Genomic DNA, 22,157 nt, shown 5'->3' with positions numbered 1-22,157 from the left:
CTGGCAGTGGTTCATGGGAATTGTAGTCCATGGACACCTGAAGCGCCGCAGTTTGACCACCCCTGACATAGTGTGTGAGGTCCTCAATCACTCCCCTGTCACATTTATAGATGTATTCAGATAGGGGGAGATGGGAGAACCAACCACTACGCACCGCTATGGGTAAGGATTGGAACCTTAAACAAGTAAATGCCATCCTGAGTATTAAGGATGGCAGACTCTCCAGATATCAGGATCTGCAGTGAATTCTCTTGAAATGTTTAATAAGAGGGACAGCTCTCGACCAAGTAATTATATCACCATTTAGTACTGTGTTCATTTGATAGATCCATTTCCAGAGCTCCTTCACTGAGCTTCCAGCAAATAAGCAGTTTCCTCTACAATATTTTTATCCAGATTAACAACCCACTTGGTTTTGCAACTAAAACTGTGGATTATTGGGATGTGAGAATGATGTAAGTGAGTTTTGGAATACATAATACTCCATTTGGTGCACGTGTGGACATGTCCCTCCTCTTTTCAGTGTGCATGATGACTTTGTTACTTCCAAGTAACCCCTGTCAATCTCCCAGCAAAAATCCCAACAATGGGGGGGGTAGAGATATGTAATTCCAGCAGATCTCCAGCCACTGCCTGGAGACTGGCACCCCTGTTTAATGGTACTTCCCCCCTCCCCTCAAGTCATGAATGTGACCAAAATACAACTTCAGGAGCTTATTCTTCAGTTCCGGAATCGGATTTTGTCAAAATACAGAAGTAGCCTTTCTTTACTACAAGATATAACTGGAGGGTTTGATGGCTAATCTTCTCCGTTGGGGGCATGGTATTCCTTTTGTTCACCTTGCCTGTTTTCTATGTGTGTCAATCTATGGGAAGTAAAGATTTGAAAACTAAGAGATCAACATTGCTTGTCTTCTACCCATAAAAATGGAAGTTTAAGAGAAACCAGCAATTTTCTCTTCCAGATAATGTTTAGCCCTGTAGTCATGCTTACAAAGCAACTAGAGAGGTATGTGTCTGTCCATGCAGGAGTGTGTGTACAAGTATTGATAGAATTATTTTCCTTTGGATTGCTCAGCCTTTAGAAAGCGTGCTTTGATGATTTATCGAGGTGTTCCGGAAATATTAAGAAATTTCAAAAAACTTCTTGCTCGTCTTACATATAGGCTGCAGAACTTGCGGGTCAACTCGGCATTACCATTTGGTTTCCTAGCCAAAATGACACTTAGCCAGAAAGTTAATTTGTTTTCTTCTATGGAAAAATCAATAGAAGGGGTGCACGATAAATCATTTGTTGGCCAGGAAAACAAAAAGAATCGTTTTCATTCAAAACAGAATCAAAGCCCATTCTCTGAGCAAAATCCAAAGACAGACATGAAAAACTTGCCTGCCTCCTTACATGAGCTGAACGGAGACTTAGGGATGCCTACAAAACATTCTCTTCCTGAATTTAATCCCTGCAATTTGGAGATTTTGAGTCACAGCCCTTTTAATGGCGTTGTTGAAATGTGCAGTTCTTTATCTGCAATGAAAGTGAGAATGAATGGACTTCAAGGAGGAGGAAGACTATCGTGTGAAGCAGAGTCCTGAAAGTGGGCAGAAAGGGGCATGGCAGGGCAAGCAGCTTGGCTAGATTGAGATAGAACATTTTGGTAGATTGAGATAGAACATTTGTCTGGAGCAGAGGAAACGAGCAAGTTCGGCATGGTGGGACAAGAGGCAGAACTGAACTGAGAAAACCCAGGAAAAAACCAATGTGTATACAATCATGAACAATGGATCTTCACTCCATTGGTCAGTTTCAGTTTTATTTCTGTGAAAGAACACTTGCATGATCTTATGGGTGGAACTGAAAGGGTCGCAGCATTAGGAAGGTTGAGAACCATGGACGGACGGACGGACGGACGGACAGACAGACAGACAGACAGACAGACAGACAGACAGACAGACAGACAGACAGACAGACAGACAGACAGACAGACAGACAGATAGATAGATAGATAGATAGATAGATAGATAGATAGATAGATAGATAGATAAAAATAATTTGTGGTAGTGTGTTGATGAAGGAAATGAAAACTAAAGAAATACTTGGTTATTGTATCCAGTTAGGGCAGATTTTGGGGTGGAATCTTGGTCATTCCCATTGGAAGTGCTTTGTGGCTTGAAATGCATGAAGATTTGATTTTGTTTTTGACCTTTTAAAATCTTTTAGCATCAAAAGGGGTAGATGCAAAGGGAGGTTTGTTTGTGTTTTGTTGGTGGTGGCGCTGTTTTGATTTTGCTGGGGATTTTTTTGTGTTGTATTTTGTTTTTTTGCCTGGCTGTGTTGCAAAAGATTGCGTGTGTGACCTTCAGTACTACAAGAACCTCTTCAAAATGTGCGTGCCAAAAGGCGGCTGGGGGGAGGGGTTGTTTCTAGTTTTGAAAGAGTTGGACAAACCCAAGGGCCTACTTCATTCATTCATTCATTCATTCATTCATTCATTCATTCATTCATTCATTCATTTAGATTTCTGTACCACCCATTTCTTTGCAGCCCTGGGCAGTTTACATTGAAACATTCTGTAACATACATGGAACGATATACAGACTGTAACATTAAACAACTTTCAGTAAAGCATCAAAGGATTACAATAACACATTTATAATATAAATAACAATTAACAGTAACATTGGGAGGTTAATTATTTCATCTAGGGGGCATCTAGGGGGACCAGCAGGTGTTCTGAGTCGGTTGGCCTCAAGCGAATGCCTGGTGGGAGAGCTCCCTCTTGCAGGCCCTGCAGAACTGTGGAAGTTCGGGCAGGGCTATGATCTCCTCATGGAGCTCGTTCCACCAGGTGGGGGCCAGGACTGAGAAGGCTCTGGCCCTGGTTGAGGCCTGATGTGCTTCTCTGGGGCCCTTGTTGAGGCTCAACGTGCTTCTTCAAATCACTTTGAAGTGATTTCTTCTCTACCACTGTGGTTGGTAATTTTGGATTGCCACATATGGGTTAGATCAAGATGAATAGCCATGTGTGTCTGTAGCAGAGGAAAAGAATGAGAGCCCAATAGCAACTTGAAGGCTAACGCAACTTGTGGCAGGGCAGAAGCTTTCATGAGTCTTCAGGTACCTGAAGCAGTGAGAAGTGACTCATAAAAGCCCATACCAGGCCACAGATTTTGTTAATCTACTGGACTCTTGCTCTTTCTAACAGGTGAGTTGTATTTGTCCCAGAATCCTTCTTCACAGGAGAAATGGAAGTGCACACCAGTGGACCTTTAAAAGGTTTTCCCTTTGTCCATTGAGTCTGTTGATTTCATTTATTGACAGGAATTATATTCTGCCTTTCTGTGGGGTCACCGAGGCAGCTAACAGATAAAAAAGCGTACATGATAAAAACACATCTTCAAAACCATTAAAACCTACCCAAAGCACATTGTTGAAAATATTAAAGCCAAGTTAAAATTTTCATGCAATAGGATAAAAGAATCCAAACCACCATGAAAAAACTGAGCAGGAAGGAAGGATCACTGAGGGAACACAAGGGGAAAAGTCTTCACCTGCTGGTATAAGGTGGCTGTAGAAGGGGAAAGGCTAGTCTCCCTCAGCAAACAGCTGCAGATTTTGGGAACGGTGACAGAGAAGACCCTCCCCCAGTTATCACATGGCTAATCTCCTAAAGTGGGGACATTCGAAACAAGGTCTCAAAAGATGACCATTTGCTGTAGGATAAGGAATAGGCAGTGAATGGACATAAGCAGAATAGGTCAAAGTGCCCTTTCTCTAATGTTTCGGTTCTGATTCTTGAATTCCCCCCCCCCATTTGATTCGTGGCAGAGTATGAGCTTTCATGAATCACTGCTGATTTCTTCTATCTGAAAATGTGAGCAGTGACTCAGGAAAGTGTGTACTCTGCCACAGTTTTTGTTAGTCTTTAAGGTGCTATTGGACTCTTCCTCTCACCTACAGCTACAGACTGACTAACACATCTCCGTATCCTGATCAATCACTCAATCAATCTTTATTTTTTCTAGCCCCCCCCCCCTTCCAATACAGCTTAGGGCAAGCGGCAGCCTCATTAAAAACAATACTTAGGTTAAAACGTAACGTGATCTGATTATCCCCAACTAATCACAAGACAGATGAGCGGAGTTTACGGAGCAGATCTTCCCCATCTCCCACGGTGAGGCCAGCATTTCTTAATGGTGATTTCAGGCCCTCACCATAAGTCTGGCAGAACAGCTTCGTCTTACAGGCCCTGCAGAACTGACTGAGGTCCCACAGGACTCTTATCTCTTTAGGCTGCGTATTCCACCAGGCTTGGGCCAGGGCCAAAAAAGCTCTGTCCCTTTTCAAGGCCAGTCTCACCTCCTTTGGGCCAGGGACCCTGAGCTTAACACTCTTTGAGTGTGGTCCTGTAGATACGCCAGTTCCAAATCATTTCTGTTGTTGTTGTTAGGTGTAAAGTCGTGTCCAACCCATCACGACCCCATGGACAATGATCCTCCAGGCCTTCCTGTCCTCTACCATTCCCCGGAGTCCATTTAATCTCACACTGACTGCTTCAATGACTCCATCCAGCCACCTCATTCTCTGTCGTCCCCTTCTTCTTTTGCCCTCGATCGCTCCCAGCATTAGGCTCTTCTCCAGGGAGTCCTTCCTTCTCATGAGGTGGCCAAAGTATTTGAGTTTCATCTTCAGGATCTGGCCTTCTAAGGAGCAGTCAGGGCTGATCTCCTCCAGGTCTGACCCGTTTGCTCACCTTGCAGTCCAAGGGACTCGCAAGAGTCTTCTCCAGCACCAGAGTTCAAAAGCCTCAGTTCTTTGACGCTCGGCCTTCCTTATGGTCCAACTTTCGCAGCCATACATTGCAACTGGAAGATCATAGCCTTGACTAGAAGCACTTTTGTTGGCAGGGTGATGTCTCTGCTTTTTAGGATGCTGTCTAGATTTGCCATAGCTTTCCTCCCCAGGAGCAAGCGTCTTTTAATTTCCTTGCTGCAGTTCCCATTTGCAGTGATCCTGGAGCCCAGGAAAATCTGTCACTACCTCCATTTCTTCCCCATCTATTTGCCAGGAATTGAGAGGGCCGGATGCCATGATCTTTGTTTTCTTGATGTTGAGTTTCAAGCCAACTTTTGCACTCTTCTCCTTCACCCACATCAAGAGGCTCTTTAGTTCCTCTTCACTTCTTCACTTTCTGCCATTATCCAAATCATTTAGAGCTTTTAGAAGTCAGCACCAAAACCTTGATCTGTCTCCATTACATTTGATGTAAGACTGTTGGAAAGAGTCACGTGGATCAGAGATGGAAAAGATCCTATTGGGGACACAGAGGAGGAATATGCTCATCCTTGGCTTGTTACATTTTATTTCTTTAAAAGTGCCTGTTGCATTGAGATTGAAAGACAAGATACAAATAAATCTGGTGAAGAGAAGGCATTGGAATCAAAGTGGGAGGGTGCCTGCACCAGCTCAACTAACAACATTCGGAACCTCTCTGTTCAGGCTGGAGGATAACCAGAGCAGGAAACCAGAGGAGCGGGAAACCAAGAAATGGTGATGAAGCAGAAATCAGGGAAAGATATTCAGCCCTATGTTTAATTTTGAAGACTAACAAAGTTTAATTCTGGGTATAAGCTTTCGTGTCCATGCATACTTCTTCAGGTATGTTGAAAGAGACTTGGTCAACCATTCCATATAAGAATGGGTAGTTGCCAGGAAGGGCTAGTTTGAATCAAGATGCATAAGTAACTGGGTGAGTTTAGCACTCCCCCACATGCAACCAGTTGGGTGACCTTGGGCTCGCTACAGCACTGATAAAGCTGTCCTGACCAAGCAGGAATATCAGGGCTCTCTCAGCCTCACCTCCCTCACAGGGTGTCTGTTGTGGAGAGAGGAAGGGAAGGCGATTGTAAGCCACTTTGAGACTCCTTCAGGTAGAAGAAAAGCGGTGTATAAGAACCAACTCTTCTTCTTCAGTAATTTCAGGGCTCTCTGAGCCTCACCTCCCTCACAGGGTGTCTGTTGTGGGGAGAGGAAAGGGAAGGCAACTGTAAGCCGCTTTGAGACTCCTTCAGGTAGAGAAAAGCGGCATATAAGAACCACCTCTTCTTCAGTAATATCAGGGTTCTCTCAGCCTCACCTCCCTTACATGGTTTCTGTTGTGGGGAAAAGAAAGGGAAGGCAATTGTAATCCTCTTTGAGACTCCTTCAGGTAGAGAAAAGTGGCATATAAGAACCAACTCTTCTTCTTCAGTAATTTCAGGCCTCTCTCAGCCTCACCTCCCTCACAGGCTGTCTGTTGTGGGGAGAGGAAAGGGAAGGCAATTGTAAGCCACTTCGAGACTCCTTCAGGTAGAGAAAAACAGCATATAAGAACCAACTCTTATTTTTCTATGCATCTTGACTTTAATTAACTATCCCTTTCTGGTAACTAACCCTCCTCCCACTTTCTGTCTACCTATAAGTAACACTTGAGGATGGCTGTTTAAGTGTATCTAAAGAACTGTGCTTTCACACAAAAGCTTATACCCAGAATTAAATTGTGTTGGATTCAAAGGTCCCCTCGGACCCAAACTTTGCCCTTTTGTTTCAGACCAACATGGCTACCCACCTGAATCCACGTTTCGTCTGCCTGGGTGCTGTCCATGGTGCTGAACAGCTGTCAGCAAGCAGAAACGCTAGCTTGGTCTACTAATAAAGGAATTTTACTAGATTAATTGACAAAGTTTTAATGTAACTTTTAGTAATATATTTATATATTTGTATTTTAGTATTATGTGTTATTTGGGACGTATTGCATAATTTCCCCTGTTATATGAATGGTGCAAACCATAATAAAATTTCTACTACTACTACTACTACTACTACTACTACTACTACTACTACTACTAGATTAATTGTATGGATATAACTGATAACTTATTGAATGTCTTAATCTAAATTAATTGGACTCACCCAAATATCATTTAAGTTGTCTTTATAAGTCAGGGAGAAGTGAGGTGATTTATACTTAATGAGCAAAAATCTTCCTTGTGAGAATGAAATACTCCTTGGTCTCTTTTCCATTTCACATTATTGCATAAGGTAGCCTCAGAAATGGATACACTTGTTCATATCAGTTAGTCTCATTAATTAAAAATGGCCCAAGATGATTAAAGCTCAAGCTGAGGTTGCAGTCCTGGATGCATTTACTCTCGGTAAGTTCCATTAATAGGACTTTTGAGTAATCCTGCACAGGATTGGGTTATAAAGCTTTCATTCTCATGACTAAGCCAAAATGAAATTCCGACAGTCAGCAGTGCTACCTTTTGCTAGCTGTGATGTCCTGATTATTAATTGGTTCTGTTCTAATGTAGCTTGTGAGTAATTGAAACAAACAGTTGTGTGTTGACTTAATAGGGTTTTTTTAGGTTTGCTTCCTTTTCATAAAATACATCTCTTGCTTTTGCTGAGCAAGCTGCAATTACTTTGATATACTGAAATTTCCAAAAGCCAAAAATCTAATGATACCTATTAGGAAGGGGACATTATTTTGCATATGCTGTGGTGGATTTAATCCCCCAAATTAATTTATGGCAAGGGGAAGGAAGTCTACAGGAGATATGAGACTCTGAATGCAGCCTTGAGATTTTTTTTAAAGTTTGGAAACCCTTGAGTTTGTCTCTCCAAGCTGAGCGAAGGTGTGGTGAAACAGCAGGTGAAATTTTGTGTAGGTAAGGGCACCATGATGCATGCACAAAACCTTAAGTTCATGAAAATCTTGATGGGTTCTGTGTTCGCAGTGACCAAGACCAAGAGCAAGTCCTTGGGGTTGTAGGGTTAGATCATTGAAAATGTCAACATTGTGCAGTGACAATCAAAAAGGTAACACCCATAATCTGGAATTCAGTGGCTGGGGATGTAGTGATGGCCTTTAAGATGGGCAAATTCACTTTTCCACCCAGAATTTGCTTTTCATTGCAGAGAGCCAGTCAGTTTCTATGGAGGGCAAACAACACAGCAGAGAGGCCCAAGCCCTCCTAAGAACATCAGATGAGCCCTACAGGATCAGACCAGTGGCCCATGTAGTCCAGTCTCCTGCTTCACACAGTGGCCAACCAGCCCCTCTGGAGGGCCAGCAACAGGACAGAGAGGCCCAAGCCCTCCTAAGAGCATCAGATGAGCCCTGCAAGATCAGACCAGTGGCCCATGTAGTCCAGTCTCCTGCTTCACACAGTGGCCAACCAGTCCCTCTGGAGGGCCAGCAACAGGACAGAGAGGCCCAAGCCCTCCTAAGCACATCAGGTGAACCCTGCAGGATCACACCAGTGGTCTGCCTGGTCTAGCATTCTGTCTCACTTAGTGGCCAACCAGTTCCGCTGGAGAGCCAACAGGGCATTCAAGGGCTCTTGGCTGTGGGATTTAGAGGATCAGTTTCTCCAAATGTGGATATTCTTCTCAGTCACCATGGCTAGTAGCCATTAGTAGACTTCACAAATCTATCTAATCCCCTTTGAAAGCAGTCTACGCCTGCATCCATCACTCCATCCTCAAGCAGTGAATCCCCCCTTTTGATCACTCTCTGGGTCAAGCAGTATTTCCCTTGGTCTGTTCTGAACCTACTGCCCAACGGCTCCACTGGATGCCCTCCAGTTCTAGTCTTTTGGGAAAGGGAGGGGAATTTCTCGTTGCCAACTCTCTCCAACCTCGGCCATGATTTTTATAAGCTTCTATCATGTCTCCCCCCCCCCCCCCCCCGCAATCATCTCTTTTCGAAACTGAAAAGCCGGATGGGAATTAGTGCACCGAGCAGATTAGCTATGCGGCTGGTGCCGCACTACAAGACCAGCAAGCTTTGCGGCGCCCGTCTGCCACGGAGAGCCTTGGGGGGAGAGGGCACTGTGCCACCCCGTCGTCATGTCACCGTCTTCCTAATGGGATGTGTCAGAACTGTGCTGCATCAATGGGAAACGATTGTCAGTTTTTCAGCCAAAGGAAGAACAACACCCTGCATTTGCACTTGGCAACCTGAGCTTCTCTGGTGGTTTTGTGTTGTTCCCCCTGGCAGCTTCCAGTGCAGCGAAAGGATCCTTCGACTTCAAAAAATACTGTGCTAGTTTTCAAATGAGTAAACCCTTCCTGTGTTCAAACTCCTACCGACCCCCCCCCCCAACCCTCCGTTTAGCCGTGCTGTAAGTTAGTGACTCGTGGGAGAGAAAGCAGCATGGCATGGCGCAATCTCATCAGATCTCACCAGCTGATCTAGGTCAGGACCTAGAAAGGAGACCTCCAAGGAAGACTCCACAGTGGAAGGCAGTGGCAGACCACCTCTGCTTCTCCCTTGCCTTGACAAACCCCTCGAGAGGTCACCATCAATCAGCCGTGACGTGATGGCCTTTTGCACACACAATTAACGTCTCTTACTGTACAGTCCCAGCAGTGGCTTCTAAGGATGCTCAATCAAGTCAGAGTCCAGTAGGACCTTTAAGGCCAACAAAGATTTATTCAAGGCGTGAGCTTTCGAGTGCTTGCACTGATTTGATTGTGCTACTTCAGACCAACACGGCTGCTCATTTGAATCCGTTCTAAGGATGCTTTCACGCATGCTGAAAAGCATTGGTTCAGTCTTCTTCGGCAACTGTTCGCAAGTGCATTTTGCCCATTTCGTACAATAAAATCCAGTTGCAAAATGCGCTGGAAGTGCATTATTTAGTGCGTGTGAAACTGCCCCCCGTGTGTATTGAGCTGAGCTTAAAAAGGTGTGACTCTCTTTAGGATTGTATCGCTTGTGGATGAACTGTGGTTAATCTCTCATCCGATCCCTTTTGTTTGGATATTAAAATTTATCATCACGCCTTTTCCTCAAAAGGTGACTCAAGATGACTCACAACACGTCTATTAATTTAAAAGCTTTCGTATAATGAAACAACATCTGACTGCCGGTGCAGTTAAGTGTTACTGAAAGTAAAGCCCAAATTAAAGACTTCATCAGACTGATGCAATTTCTGGAGAAAGCTCCCTCCCAGCTGATTGCCAGCTTTATAAGGGAATGGGGGGGGGGGGGAATCTCCCAGCCCCTTACAGACCCAAATGGGGGCTCTTCTGCTGGGGACGGTGTTTCCTCCCCCAGCAGAAGCTGGCTGCTGGCTCTGTAATCAGCTGGAAAAAATATCCTTGCAGACCCGAGTGGGATCCCTTCTGCTGGGGGTGTCCCTGCCCCAATAGAAGCTTGCTCCTCTTCACTGCCTGTAACTTCAGGGCACTAAAGAGGACAAGTTATGCAGGCAAGCCTGAGCGGCAAGCTGCCAAGGCTTTGCTTCAACAGGCTTGGAGGCCGCAGGACCTGCGCACGCTTGGAGAAGGGTGGACAGTCAATCAGTCCAGCCTCCTCCTCCACTCCCCCTGCCAGCCCTGCCATGCCTTTTCTCCCATGCCATGGCTGTCCTCATGGAACAGAGGCTGGGGGGGGGGGTGACAGTGCAGGCAAGTGGCACCCACCTTGGCCTCAGGCACCTCGCTGATCACAGCTTGGCTTCTGGGGAGCACACTGCCCCCAGCAGCAGCGGTTCCCCCAGTTTCCAGTGTTCCTGACATTTTTACAAAGTAGTCTTTTGTGTTACAACGTAGCAATGTTGTAACTCAATAACCTGTTTTGAAAACGCCTGGGGGGAATGGGGGGCAACGGAAGGCAGGGAATGGTAAAATGAAGGGGTGCAATTAAAAGAAAGGCGCAAGCAGGCACCGTTAGTTTGGGGCAGTCTCCGTTCCCCAGATGCACAGCTGATGGAAGAGGGCAGCGCTAGGGCACCTTTCCCTGGGGAGAGGGAGGAAGAGTGGGAGGGAAGTGGATAGCTGCAAGAAAAGGGGCATTCCCAAACGACTCAAAATGGGCAAGGGGAAAAACCCGATTGCATGCATTTCCGCATTGGGCAGCCCTGATTTAGTCCCTGATAGTCCCTTCTACAAAAAGTGAAGACCGGATTTCTGTGGACTCCTTTTTGGCAGGGCAAGTGTGGGGGCAGTTTGGGTCTGCAACTGAAAAGATTAATTTCAGTGAGCAAATGGAAGAAAACCTCGGCCTTTTGAAAATGCAAATCCGAATGATATCCCTAGTGTGGCAACAGTCACAGTAAGCAGTTATTGCCTAAAAGATTAAATGCCGATGACAGATTACCACCCACCTTTCCCAAATAATTCAGATGTTGCAATTTCTCCTTTCCCCTTAGGGTATCCCTCCTCGTACTTTCTAGGCACAGATGTTGTTTTCGCTAATTATTACAAACCGTATCCCAACATGAAACACCGGGGAGTTTTTATTTGTTTATATCTTTGTAGGAGTGCTTTGCGAGAAATTCATGGTCACTTTATAACATGTGGGGAAAGGAAGTTGGTAGGCAAGATTTAAAAAACCGAAGTGAATAGCAGCAGAAGGCTCCATGGAAAACAAAACTATGGGGTGGGGGGAATTTATCTGAGCACAAAGCCAAAGAAAAAGGGAAAGAACAAGGAAAGGGGTGTGGTGGGAGGTAGCCTAGTTGTGATTCAAATGTGGAAGACATCTGGAGGGTTCCTTTCTGGGCAGAGTTGAGGAGGAAGCTGTATTGAGGAATGTCAGGCACAAATGCAGGGCATGAAATGGAAATCAAAAATGAAGATAAAAAATAGGAAATCTCTAGTGCGGAAAAGGTCTCAGTGCACAGAAGCAGACCAACCTTCTCTTCCTGCTACAGCACCACCTAGTGGTGCAAAGGCTGAAGTTGCAAAAAGAGAAATCCTTTTCGAAAAGAAAAGATGAATCAATCAATGGCTGTATCTTTTTTTAAGTAACTTTTGAACAAAGGATTTCCCCTCTCCCCATAATAATACTGGTGTCAGATGCATGGAAAATGAAAACCTAGTCAGCAGTTATGGTTTGCTCTGGATCTGCTGATTGAACTTACTCATTGGACATTTATCTCACAGGGTGTCTGTTGTAGGGGAAGGAGAGGCAGGTGATTGTAAGCCTGTCTGAGACTCCTTTGGGTAATGAAAAGCAGGGTACAGAAATAAGCTCTTAAGACCATAGAATCGTGGAGTCGGAAGGTACTCCAGAGTCATCTAGTTCAACCCCTTGCACAATGCAGGAAACTCACATCTATCTGCCCACCCACAGTGACCCCAATTTCTTGCCCAGATGATGCCCCATCCCCAGGAAAGCCAGAATCCCTGGTGAGTCTTGCCTGGAAGAAATTCACCTCCCAACCCCAAAGTGGTGATCAGCATTTCCCTGGGCATGCAAGAAGGGCCACAAGAGCCAAGGGCTAATTGGGTTAGGAGCAGCATCGTCTAATCTGGTGGCATATAAGAACCAACTCTTCTTCTTCTTCTTCTAGAGATATAGTGACTAGAACTGTGCAGAATTCTGCACTACCCCACGTGCAACCATCAGGGTGATCTTGGGTTCGCCACGGCACTGATAAAGCTGTTCAAGCAGTGATATCAGGGCTCTTTCAGCCTCACCTCCCTCATGGGGTGTCTGTTGTGGGAAGAGGAAAGGGAATCCTTCTGGTAAAGAAAAGTGGTATATAAGAACCAACTCTTCTTCTTCTTCTTCAGTAATATCAGGGCTCTCTCAGCCTCACCTCCCTCACAGGGTGTCTGTTGTGGGGGGAAGAAAGGGAATCCTTCTGGTAAAGAAAAGTGATATATATAAGAACCAACTCTTCTTCTTCAGTAATATCAGGGCTCTCTCAGCCTCACCTCCCTCATAGGGTGTCTGTTGGGAGGAGAAGAAAGGGAAGGCAAGCTTTGAGACTCCTTTGGGTAGAGAAAAGAGGCATATAAGAACCAACTCTGCTTCTTCTTCTTCTGAGAAATCAGGGGGGGGGGATGCTAGGAGGGTCAGGGTTTAGGAAGGGCAGGGAGCCCCAGCTTCCTCATTCTGGCATTTTGCTTCTGTTATTTGAGCAGTAATGCGTACAATAAAGAAAGATAGAGACTTTGGATTTGAGACTTTTATTGTACATCCACTACATCGGAGCTATTCCTCGTTCTTCCCACCCATTGGTTGGCAGCCCAACTTCATTCCAACCGTCGTTGTGATACCATGTCGGTTTGCAGAGGGCTACGTTGTTTTCCTGTAGCTTAGATGCGATCGGTAGTAAATTTGATTTGTTTTTTATGGGCTTGAAGAGTAAATTTCAGTGTTTGCACTTAACCAAGAGCTGGAGATTGCCTGTTCCTTTTACGGTCGCTTCGATTCCACCTTGCCAGCTAGTTATGTTGGTTGCCTGGGAAACTGTTGTGCACTCTGCCAGGAAGCGTGATTGGGTTTGTTTCCTAGTTTCAGGAAAGGTGGAAGAACACGGATCCTGCAAGACGTGCTTCCAAGCCAAATGATACACACACCCAATAATAATATTCCTCTCTAGCTGTCTCATACTGTAGGTCACCCTGCGGTCCACACATTTAGCAAAAGAAAGTTCTGCATCACAATCTGATCAACAGGTGTTCTTTCAGCAACCAATGAGACAGTGTTGGGTAGCCAGACCAGGGGTGGGGAGTTACGTATTCCTGGATCCTGTTGAGCACAAGTCTTAAAGACCCATTCCAAAGACCAATGTCCCCAACAATTACCCTCTGAACGCTTGAGAGATGCTGGAATTTGGCATCATTTCACAGCATCCTAGTGGTAAAAAAGCCAACAGCCAAAGTGAAGTGCTGCCAAAATATCAGCCTTCACGTGATCCCACATAGGAGTGAGTCGCTTTTTCTTTTCTTTTTCAAGAAACTAATCATGCCCAACCACTGCAATTTCTTGACCGCTAACTGAACTGTGAGGCAGCGGTGCAGAGGTGCCATAACTGCTCTCCGAGGAACTGAATAGAGCCATTGGCTCTGCTATTTATAGGATCCATTAGGACCCAACGTCTGGGTTGTTTTCGTAGCCGTCATTAACGATAGAAGGGTTGTCTCTGCCACACTGGCGGCTACTCGTGTGCCGCTAAAAATATCCATCAAAAGTGCTGTGAACTAGACCTTGCTTGATAAAAGCCCCCAAGGCAATTTGTTTTTCATTCTTTCTTGGATTCCCTGCATTAAATCCCCCGAACAACGTTTGAGTTCTGTGGCACCTTTAAGGCCAACAGAGTTTTATTCCAGTTCTAAGCTTTCATGTACCAAAAATAAAACTTGGTAAGTTTTGAAGCTGCCACTTGTCTCACACTTTGTTCTGTTGATTCAAGCCAACACAGCGACCCACCTGAATCTAAATTAAACCTTCTGTTACTCAGCAAAGTGTCTCCTCTCCCTTTCTTTGTTCACTTTGGTTCATTTCTGGGTTGGATCCTTGAAAATCTCTGCACACGATTGGCAAGTCCAGGTTGGAATTCTATGGAGATTTGGGGGCAGAGCCTGGGAAGGGCTGGTGGGAGGACAGACCTCTGCAGGGATAAAACCATAGAGTCCACCTCAAGCAGGGGAATCCAGAGGAACTGATCTTTTGTAGTTTGGAGATTAGTAATAATTTCAAGAGGACTTCAGGCCCCATCTGGAGATTGGCAACTCTGTCTGGGCATGGTTGGATGTTGAAGGCCAAGATCTTGCTGAATCAAAGAACAAGGCAAGGTTTGGATGGTGAGGCCATGGAAGGAAGGAGGCCATTCTCCACATCCTCCATTTGGGTATGTTCATACAGAGGCAGGAACCTGTTGTCCTGCCTTCTCCATAGGTCTCTGTTGTTTGAGGGAGGCCCTCCTCCTTGGCCCTTAAGTGTTAGAGGCATGTTCATAATGTGTCTGTTGGATGAGAGATTGCTCAGGGAGCTCTGGCCCAGTAAATTCCAAAAACAACTCAGATAGCAGAAATTGTGAAGGCCTTTTTCCCAGGTCAGAAAAACTCAGGTGAAGTACTGAGTTCACCTGGAAGGAAGATATGTTGGACAGGTTAGGTTCTGCCGCTCCCTGAAAACATCCAGTGGGAGCTGACAGGACATTGGTGAGAGACAGTTAAAAACATCTGTTAGGTCAGTTGGAGTGTAGCTGCCTGAGTGAAGCTGTGGTAGTATAGCAACTAAATACTGACTGGAAAAAGGATGGGAAGGTGATGTGGCTCAGCAGTAGAGTATCTGGTTGTCATACATAAGGTCCCAGGTTCAATCCCCAGCATCTCCAGATAAAATGATTGTGTGGTAGGCGATGTAAAACATCTCTCTCTCTCTCTGAGACCCTGGAGATCCTCTGCCACTCTGAGTAAAAAATACTGATCTTGATAGACTATTGGCATTAGCATCCTGCCATACTTTATGCATTCTTTTTATTATTATGTTCTCTGTGGAAGGGGGGATAGAGTGACCATTTGGTGAGCTTGGAGATGATTGGGAGTATGGGTTTGTTTACAGTTTCACTTTGATCTCTGTATAGGCGGTGGGTGTTGGGAGAATAGGAAGCTTCAGTGTTATCTTCATAGCGTTGTCCTTGGAGTCAGAGTCTGGCAGTTGGGGTTCACACCTGGGTGTAACAAATGTGCCTGGGAAAGTGAGGAAGTTACCTTCCTAAGTGAGGTGGTGTTATGTGACATGGTGGAGCCAGTGGGGAATACATCCATCTGTATAGGTATTGCAGTTTAATCTTAACCAAAAGTTTCATGAGCTTAGTTCGTTTCTTTTCAATAAATCGCTTTTACTAAAGATGCCAAGCCTGTTTATTTGGGAAGTCAACTGGGATTGTGACATAGACCAAGGGTGTAGTTCAGTCCAAGGCAGCTTGATATGTTCATGTAGGCCGACTTCTAACAAAGAATCCCAAATGCTTGAATAGGGAAATAGTTCCAAAGTTCAACTGGAAAGAAATGTTGTAACCTCAGCCTGCTGTTACGTTCAAACCATAAATTAAACAGTTTGCTTATTATTCGTTTAACCCTGTGAAATAGATGTGTATGGTCTTAAGGAAAGAAGCACATACACTCACACGTAAGCTAAGATCATCAAGATATGATTCAGTGATGGCAGGTTTGAATGAACCAGTCTTTGAATTCTGAACTGCAATAGATATGTGCAGTATCTGTGTGAAATATGACTATGGAAATGGCCACACCCTCTGGTGATGTCTCTGAAGGAGAAAGACAGGACCTGGAATGTGAAATAGTCATGGCTCTCTCTGTATATAATTTACAAGAGTAAAGCTGGGTGGTGAACGGTGACTGCCTGGCCTGCCAGTAATCCTGAACTTCTGTGACAGCAGGCGTGGAGGACAGCAGGGTGAGCGAAAAAGGGTGTCATGGGATGCCCCAGGTGGTATTAGGGGTTATTGATGAGGAAGAGGGTTTGTATGTTTGCTTTTCTTGCTTTTAATAATCAGTTGGAAAAAGAAAGCATTACTATACTTCCCTGCTGGCGTCACATCTTTTGTGCTGAGCTCGTCCCCTAGATGGGGCTGCCAGCTCTTGAACTCTGGCCCAAATTGGGGGGAGGGGAACACATGGCCTTTGAGTGAAGGGGTGGAACAAGGGGCAGAACCCAGCAAGTCTGAGGATAACTGATGGCAAAGTTCAGAATAAATACTTCTGGTTTTATATTTATATTGTTTTACCTCACTCTCTTAGTTATAGATTCTGGAGGGACAAATATATAACATTTTAATAAATTGGCAGACGGGCTTGGCAGAGATAATTCTCTGTTGTGCATAGAGGAAGTAAGAGTGGTCATTTCTCCTGGCTGCGTTGGAGGGTGGCCTCAATGGCATTATACTCCACTGAGGTCCTTTCCCTGCCCAAACCTTGCCCTCCTCTGGATCAGGGGTGGTCAAACTGCGGCCCTCCAGATGTCCATGGACTACAATTCCCAGGAGCCCCTGCCAGCAAACGCTGGCAGGGGCTCCTGGGAATTGTAGTCCATGGACTTCTGGAGGGCCGCAGTTTGACTACCCCTGCTCTGGATCTTCAGGAATTTCCCACCCAGAGTTGGCCACCCTGCCCCTGTAAAACACCTAGAGCAGGTCTTGGGGAAGTGGCTTCAGAATGGCAGCCTTAGTCTGAAGCTCTGGTTTGCGCGCTTCCTTGTCCGCACAAGACTCTGTCGAATATCCGTCCCCCCGCTCTCTTTCGTTAACGTGTCTTTGTTTGTCTCGTTGTTGTGAATCCTGCGACCGGCCTAGAAGAAGTATCCGCCAGGATAGTCCAAGTAGTGACAGCTGAGGCTGTGGCAGTCCTGAAAGGGGAACAGGAACAAGAAGCCCAACACAAAGATCAGCCTGTGCCATTGCCTTTAGGTAAAGTCTGCCATCTCAGCTGTATGTTGTGCTAGAAGCGTCCAGTTTTGCGCTGCAGCTGCGGCCCAGATTTTTTTTTCCGTAATCCATTCATTCAGCTATTTATTTTAAGAATGGAGAGCTGAGGTGCTGCCGCCTTCCCATTGGCCATGAGCAGGAGTCCTAGCCACATGATCACTTACTGCCGTTGTGCTTCTCTTGGGCAAGTCATAAGGACTGCCAACCGCTCATCTCTCCGTAGCATTTGAGGAAAGCCAGCCTATTGGCAGGATCCTTGGCTCTTGCGGGCAAGAGATCCACTCAAACCTTTCTTTCCGAATCTCATGCCTGACTTTTGAATCGCCTTCTTCTTCTCCACGAGTTGGAAACGATAAATTTGTTTTAGCTTTGCATGCTAAAACAAGAATTTTATAGTACAGATCAAGGCATTTCAGGAAGAACGTTGGTATAAGACAACCAAGCTCTCAAGGCGCATACCGTTTGCTCTTGAGCAGAATCAAGTGGTAAAGAGCTAGGTTTAACTTGTTTGATTTCTTTATTTCCATTTATCTTCCACAATGTTGTCAGTTCTGCGTGTTGCAGAGCCAGGCAATCGTGCAAGTTTTGCAGCTCCACTCTGCAAATAAATCTTTTTCCCGGTCCCAGAAGCCTCCTTCCAGGAGAAGTGGCCGTGCTGGAGGAAGGGAGAGAGAGAGACTAACCTAACCTGGAGAGACTCGCAGGAGGGTAGCTGTTCTGGTGTGCAGTAGAAGAGCAAGATGTGACTCCACTGGCACTGGGATAGAAAGAGCTACAAGAAGAGAGTGGACGATCCCAAAAAGACAACAAAGGAAAAAAGAATCTGTCCAACGGCTAAATCAAAGAGTCTGTGTTATCTCTTTATTATTATCTCTGGTGGAGTCCAGGTGGAAATTATTAAAGAGATAACACAGACTCTTAAACTTTGATTAAGCCGCTGGACAGATTCTTTTTCCCTTTACTGGAATAGAAAGAGGCCGTTTAGGCAGAAGAGAGGGCTGAGTGGAAGAGGTAGACCATTACTGTGGTTGAGGAGAGCAAATGGAACTTAAGTGCTCACTGAAATATGCTTAACTGCACCCAGAAATAATTCAGTTTGCGTTTCATGACTAACAAGAATCAATATACAGCAAAATATGTATGTATACGCAGGGACCCACTAATATTGTGGAGGGGCAGCCCTCCTCCCTAACTTGCTGGAGCCGCACTTTGCTACAGTGGCTCACACGCACACACTCCTCAGCTCGACCGATCCTGGCTATAGCAGTAAGGGAAGAGGCTCTCTCATCCCACCTGACCCCAGCTTCACTGCTTCAACAATGGTAGCAACTCCCTCCAATTCACTCAACCCCATCTAAGGTTCCAGCTCAGAAGCACCTGCAAATGCACAGACAACAGTCCTCTGTTGGGGGGAATTGATGCTCCCCTTTCACACACACACCCCAGGTTTTCCGATTTTTCTACAGATCTGAGAGGTCCTCCGAGTTTGGAGAAAAACCTTCCCTCTGTGTAAATGGGCCCAACCTGTGGATTTAAGTATCTGCAGATGGGCCCACGCTGTGTGTCTCTATTGCAGGACGAAAGCTAATGTGAGCATTCGTTCTTTGTGGGGAAAGCAATATTATATTATACACAGGTACGCACAGAAATGCACACAAGTAGACTGCGGAACTGCGTGGAAATATTTTTATTATATCTGCAACCAAAAGAAAACAGAGTCCTTCCAGCTGAAATCAACGGGGCTTAAAAGCGCTCCTCCCGTTGCAACTCTTCTTTTGTCCCTGTTCCGTTGACCTCTTTTATGTCCATCAGTTGGGTCTGAGTCTCACCTGAGTCACTTTTCACGGTTCGACAAGAACTGTCTGCATACGTGGGGTAAAGCCGGTTCTCGAACCTCCGTTTTGACTCATTTGTGCAGTAATGAAATGCGATCTCTTCGTATACCTGTAAGTGGGCTGAACATGTGGTTTGGCACCTGACTTGGATGTGATTGGCTTGTCTGTTTGTTCACGCCATTGTTGTTCGTCGTGCTGTTGCTGTTTGAAGAATCGCTTGAATAGCCCCCCTCCCCTTTCCCCGCTTCTGCTTGCAAAGTGAGTTTTTCTTCGAAGCATGCAAGACTAATGAGGTCAGTCGTTCCTACAGCCATCTGTAAGTCATGAGAGAAGACTGGTAACATGTTGGAGGAGACTCCCAAGCATCGTGCGGCCACCTCTGAAATGAATAGCTCTTCTCCCGATCCTGGCTCCCTGCCAAAATATTATCAGATGCTGCTAGGCCACTGTGAGGGGGACATTGTCCCGTTGGCATACCCGTGAGTCCAAATAACCGGTCGCTTGTGTCTCCTTTCCACTGTTCCTTCTTTAGCAGTCGAAGAGACGGCCAACCTCCCTCCTTCCCCGCCCCCGTCGCCCGCCTCAGAGAAGACCGGAGCCCTGGAAGAAGGTAAGCGTTTCCTTCGGCTTTGGGAGGATGGATCTTTCCGGAGACAGAGCTACATGCCCGAGTAAAAGAGAGGCAGGCGGGTGTTTCTGTCCACCTCGCTTCCAAGGACTGAGCCAACCTCTTCACTGTGAGTTAACAGGTGCATGAGCACGTAGGTGAGCTTGGTGACATTTGAAAGGGTACGTTAGCATGACCAATGCTACAGTTGTAGGGCTTCTGTGCTTCTGGAGGGTTGCTGTGAAAGGGAAACATTGTCCAGCGCGACCATTCCTGTTGAAGTTCTGTGATGGGGAAAGGGGCACCCAGTATGTGATTGCGGGTGGGTGGGTGGGTTTGATTCTCTCTTCTGTGTCTCTTTTAAAATGTCAGATCCTTTCAGGACTGAGGCCTGGTGCTCCTAATTGCTGCCTGATATCACCTGACTGGAGAGGATTCCAAATTATCCCTTCTACATCTTTTGTGTTTTGTTTCTTGCTTTGTTTTCCATTTGCTGCCCCTCCCTTTCCCTTAGGGTTGCCAACCTGGATTGGGATTTTGCGGAATGGAGCAGGATTTGGAGGGGATGGTCCTCAAGAGGGTACCAAAGCAACTATTTCCCCCCAGGGGAACTGATCTCTGTTTTCTAGAGATCAGTTGTAATTTCAGGAGATCTCCAGGCCCCACCGGAACACTGGGACAAATGCTGTCACAAAGTCTTTTTATATATATACATATAAAAACATCTCTTCTTTATTTCCAGAAAGATGACCTGTCAAATTCCCAGCAGAAACGGGGGTTCTTTGACAAGTCATCTTTCTGGAAATAAAGAAGAGATTGGGAAAAACCTGAAGTCTTTGTGGCAGCATTAGTTCCAGGTTTTATTTATTTATTTATTTATTTATTTATTTATTTATTTATTTATTTATTTATTTATTTATTTATTTATTTATCAATCATACTTCTATACCGCCCTCCCCGGAGGCTCAGGGCGGTTTACATTATAACAGAGAACAATACATAAAACAGTCTGTAAAACATGTATAACTGATAACTCATAATTTTGCTCTTGGTTTTGTATCTTTTGGGGTACCCACCGGGAGACTGGCAACCCTACTCCCCTCCCCCCTCTCCTGTTTAGGGCTAAGGAACAGGGTGGGTCTGTGGGAAGGAAAAAGTTGTTTGACACTTAGTGCGGTATGTTATGTATTAAGAAACATCAATGGATTTTGCGTCTTTGCAAAAAGGAATGCCGACTTGGGCTCCGGCAGCCCCTAATACCTGAGCAGCAAAGGTTTTCTGTCTGCATGAATTAAGCCCAACGAACAGTATACATGAAACGTAACTCTACAAAATGGACAAGCTCATCCAAAGCAAGAGCAGGGAAGACGTTGATAAGGAAGCACGTAAAGCAATTCTGTTTTCAGCCGCAGCGAGTGGTAAAGGGCTGCCCATGCGCTGCCAAATAGTGAATATCCGTGACTGTCCTATTTCACATACTAATTAAATTCTAGCGGCATGCGGCTGTAAAAGCGCAAGACCCTCGCAGGAAAAAAGAAACAGTGGCAGATCTTCTAACTAATAATACAAATTGATAATCTAACAGTTTTGCATTGCGATCTCTTCGGAAAGCAGCAGTCTTCTGGATCGGCAACTGGTTACTGTTTTACAACGTGAAGTGCTGGGATGCAAGGCACAATGGACCCATGGCATGGCTTCACAACCCTTACATAGAGCCGTGGTCAGTTCTCGTCATGAAACTCAGTGGGTCCGGTAGGCCCCAATCCTAGCGTTCCACAATACCCTGGGTCATCAAGCCATTGGAATATGAGCACAAATAAAGAGCTGTTTATGAAAATCTCCAATTACACAAACACCCAATGGGTCCCATGCTTGACTTATCCCCAGGGACAAGCCAAGCGTGGGCAGGGATGATATGGCAGCAGTCACTCAAAGGCGGGGTACGTCTTGTTGGTTCTTGTTATCATTTTAGACCAGGGGTAGTCAAACTGCGGCCCTCCAGATGTCCATGGACTACAATTCCCAGGAGCCCCTGCCAGCGTTCGCTGGCAGGGGCTCCTGGGAATTGTACTCCATGGACATCTGGAGGGCCGCAGTTTGACTACCCCTGTTTTAGACTGATATTACCTCCACTGACAAGATGCTTGGTTAATGGGAGAACTTCCTTACACCAAGCAGGGACAGTACCTATCAAAGTGGTGGAGCATCTATTTGAGGTGCAGAAGATCCCAGGTTCGATCCCCGGCACCTCCAGTTCAAGGATCGGGTGATGGGAAAGACCTTCACTTGAGACCCTGCAGAGCTGCTGCTAATCGGAGTGTTCATGCGTGTGTTGGCTGCACTAAAACAGTGGGAGGAGCCCTGCCAGTAAAAAGTGTTGTCACTCATAGAGCGCCCCTTCCAAGGGTTCTTCTCAGTGGCTTTTCAATATGGCAGCTGGCCCAAAACCATCTGAGAAAAGCCCCCATGGTCTCTTCACACTC

The 22,157-nt window shown here is 45.7% G+C and overlaps 1 protein-coding gene across 18 annotated transcripts in view; it reads left to right on the top strand.

The window, feature by feature from the left end:
* Nucleotides 1–22,157, top strand: part of LOC143829092 (microtubule-associated protein 2-like) — a 313,653-nt gene that overhangs the window by 227,129 nt on the left and 64,367 nt on the right. For 15 of the 18 annotated variants that reach the window (XM_077319424.1, XM_077319425.1, XM_077319423.1 and 12 more), the window contains 2 exons: nt 17,101–17,214; nt 19,600–19,677. In XM_077319424.1, the coding sequence (XP_077175539.1) occupies nt 17,101–17,214; nt 19,600–19,677 (192 nt within the window). The remainder of the gene's footprint in view (nt 1–17,100; nt 17,215–19,599; nt 19,678–22,157) is intronic. The other 3 variants (XM_077319426.1, XM_077319420.1, XM_077319417.1) reach the window with 2 other exon arrangements.

The sequence above is a fragment of the Paroedura picta genome, chromosome 2, assembly GCF_049243985.1.
Source record: "Paroedura picta isolate Pp20150507F chromosome 2, Ppicta_v3.0, whole genome shotgun sequence".
NCBI classification, from domain to species: Eukaryota; Metazoa; Chordata; class Lepidosauria; order Squamata; family Gekkonidae; genus Paroedura; species Paroedura picta.
Note: the sequence above shows the minus strand (reverse complement) of the source record. Positions and strands in the feature narration are given on the sequence as shown.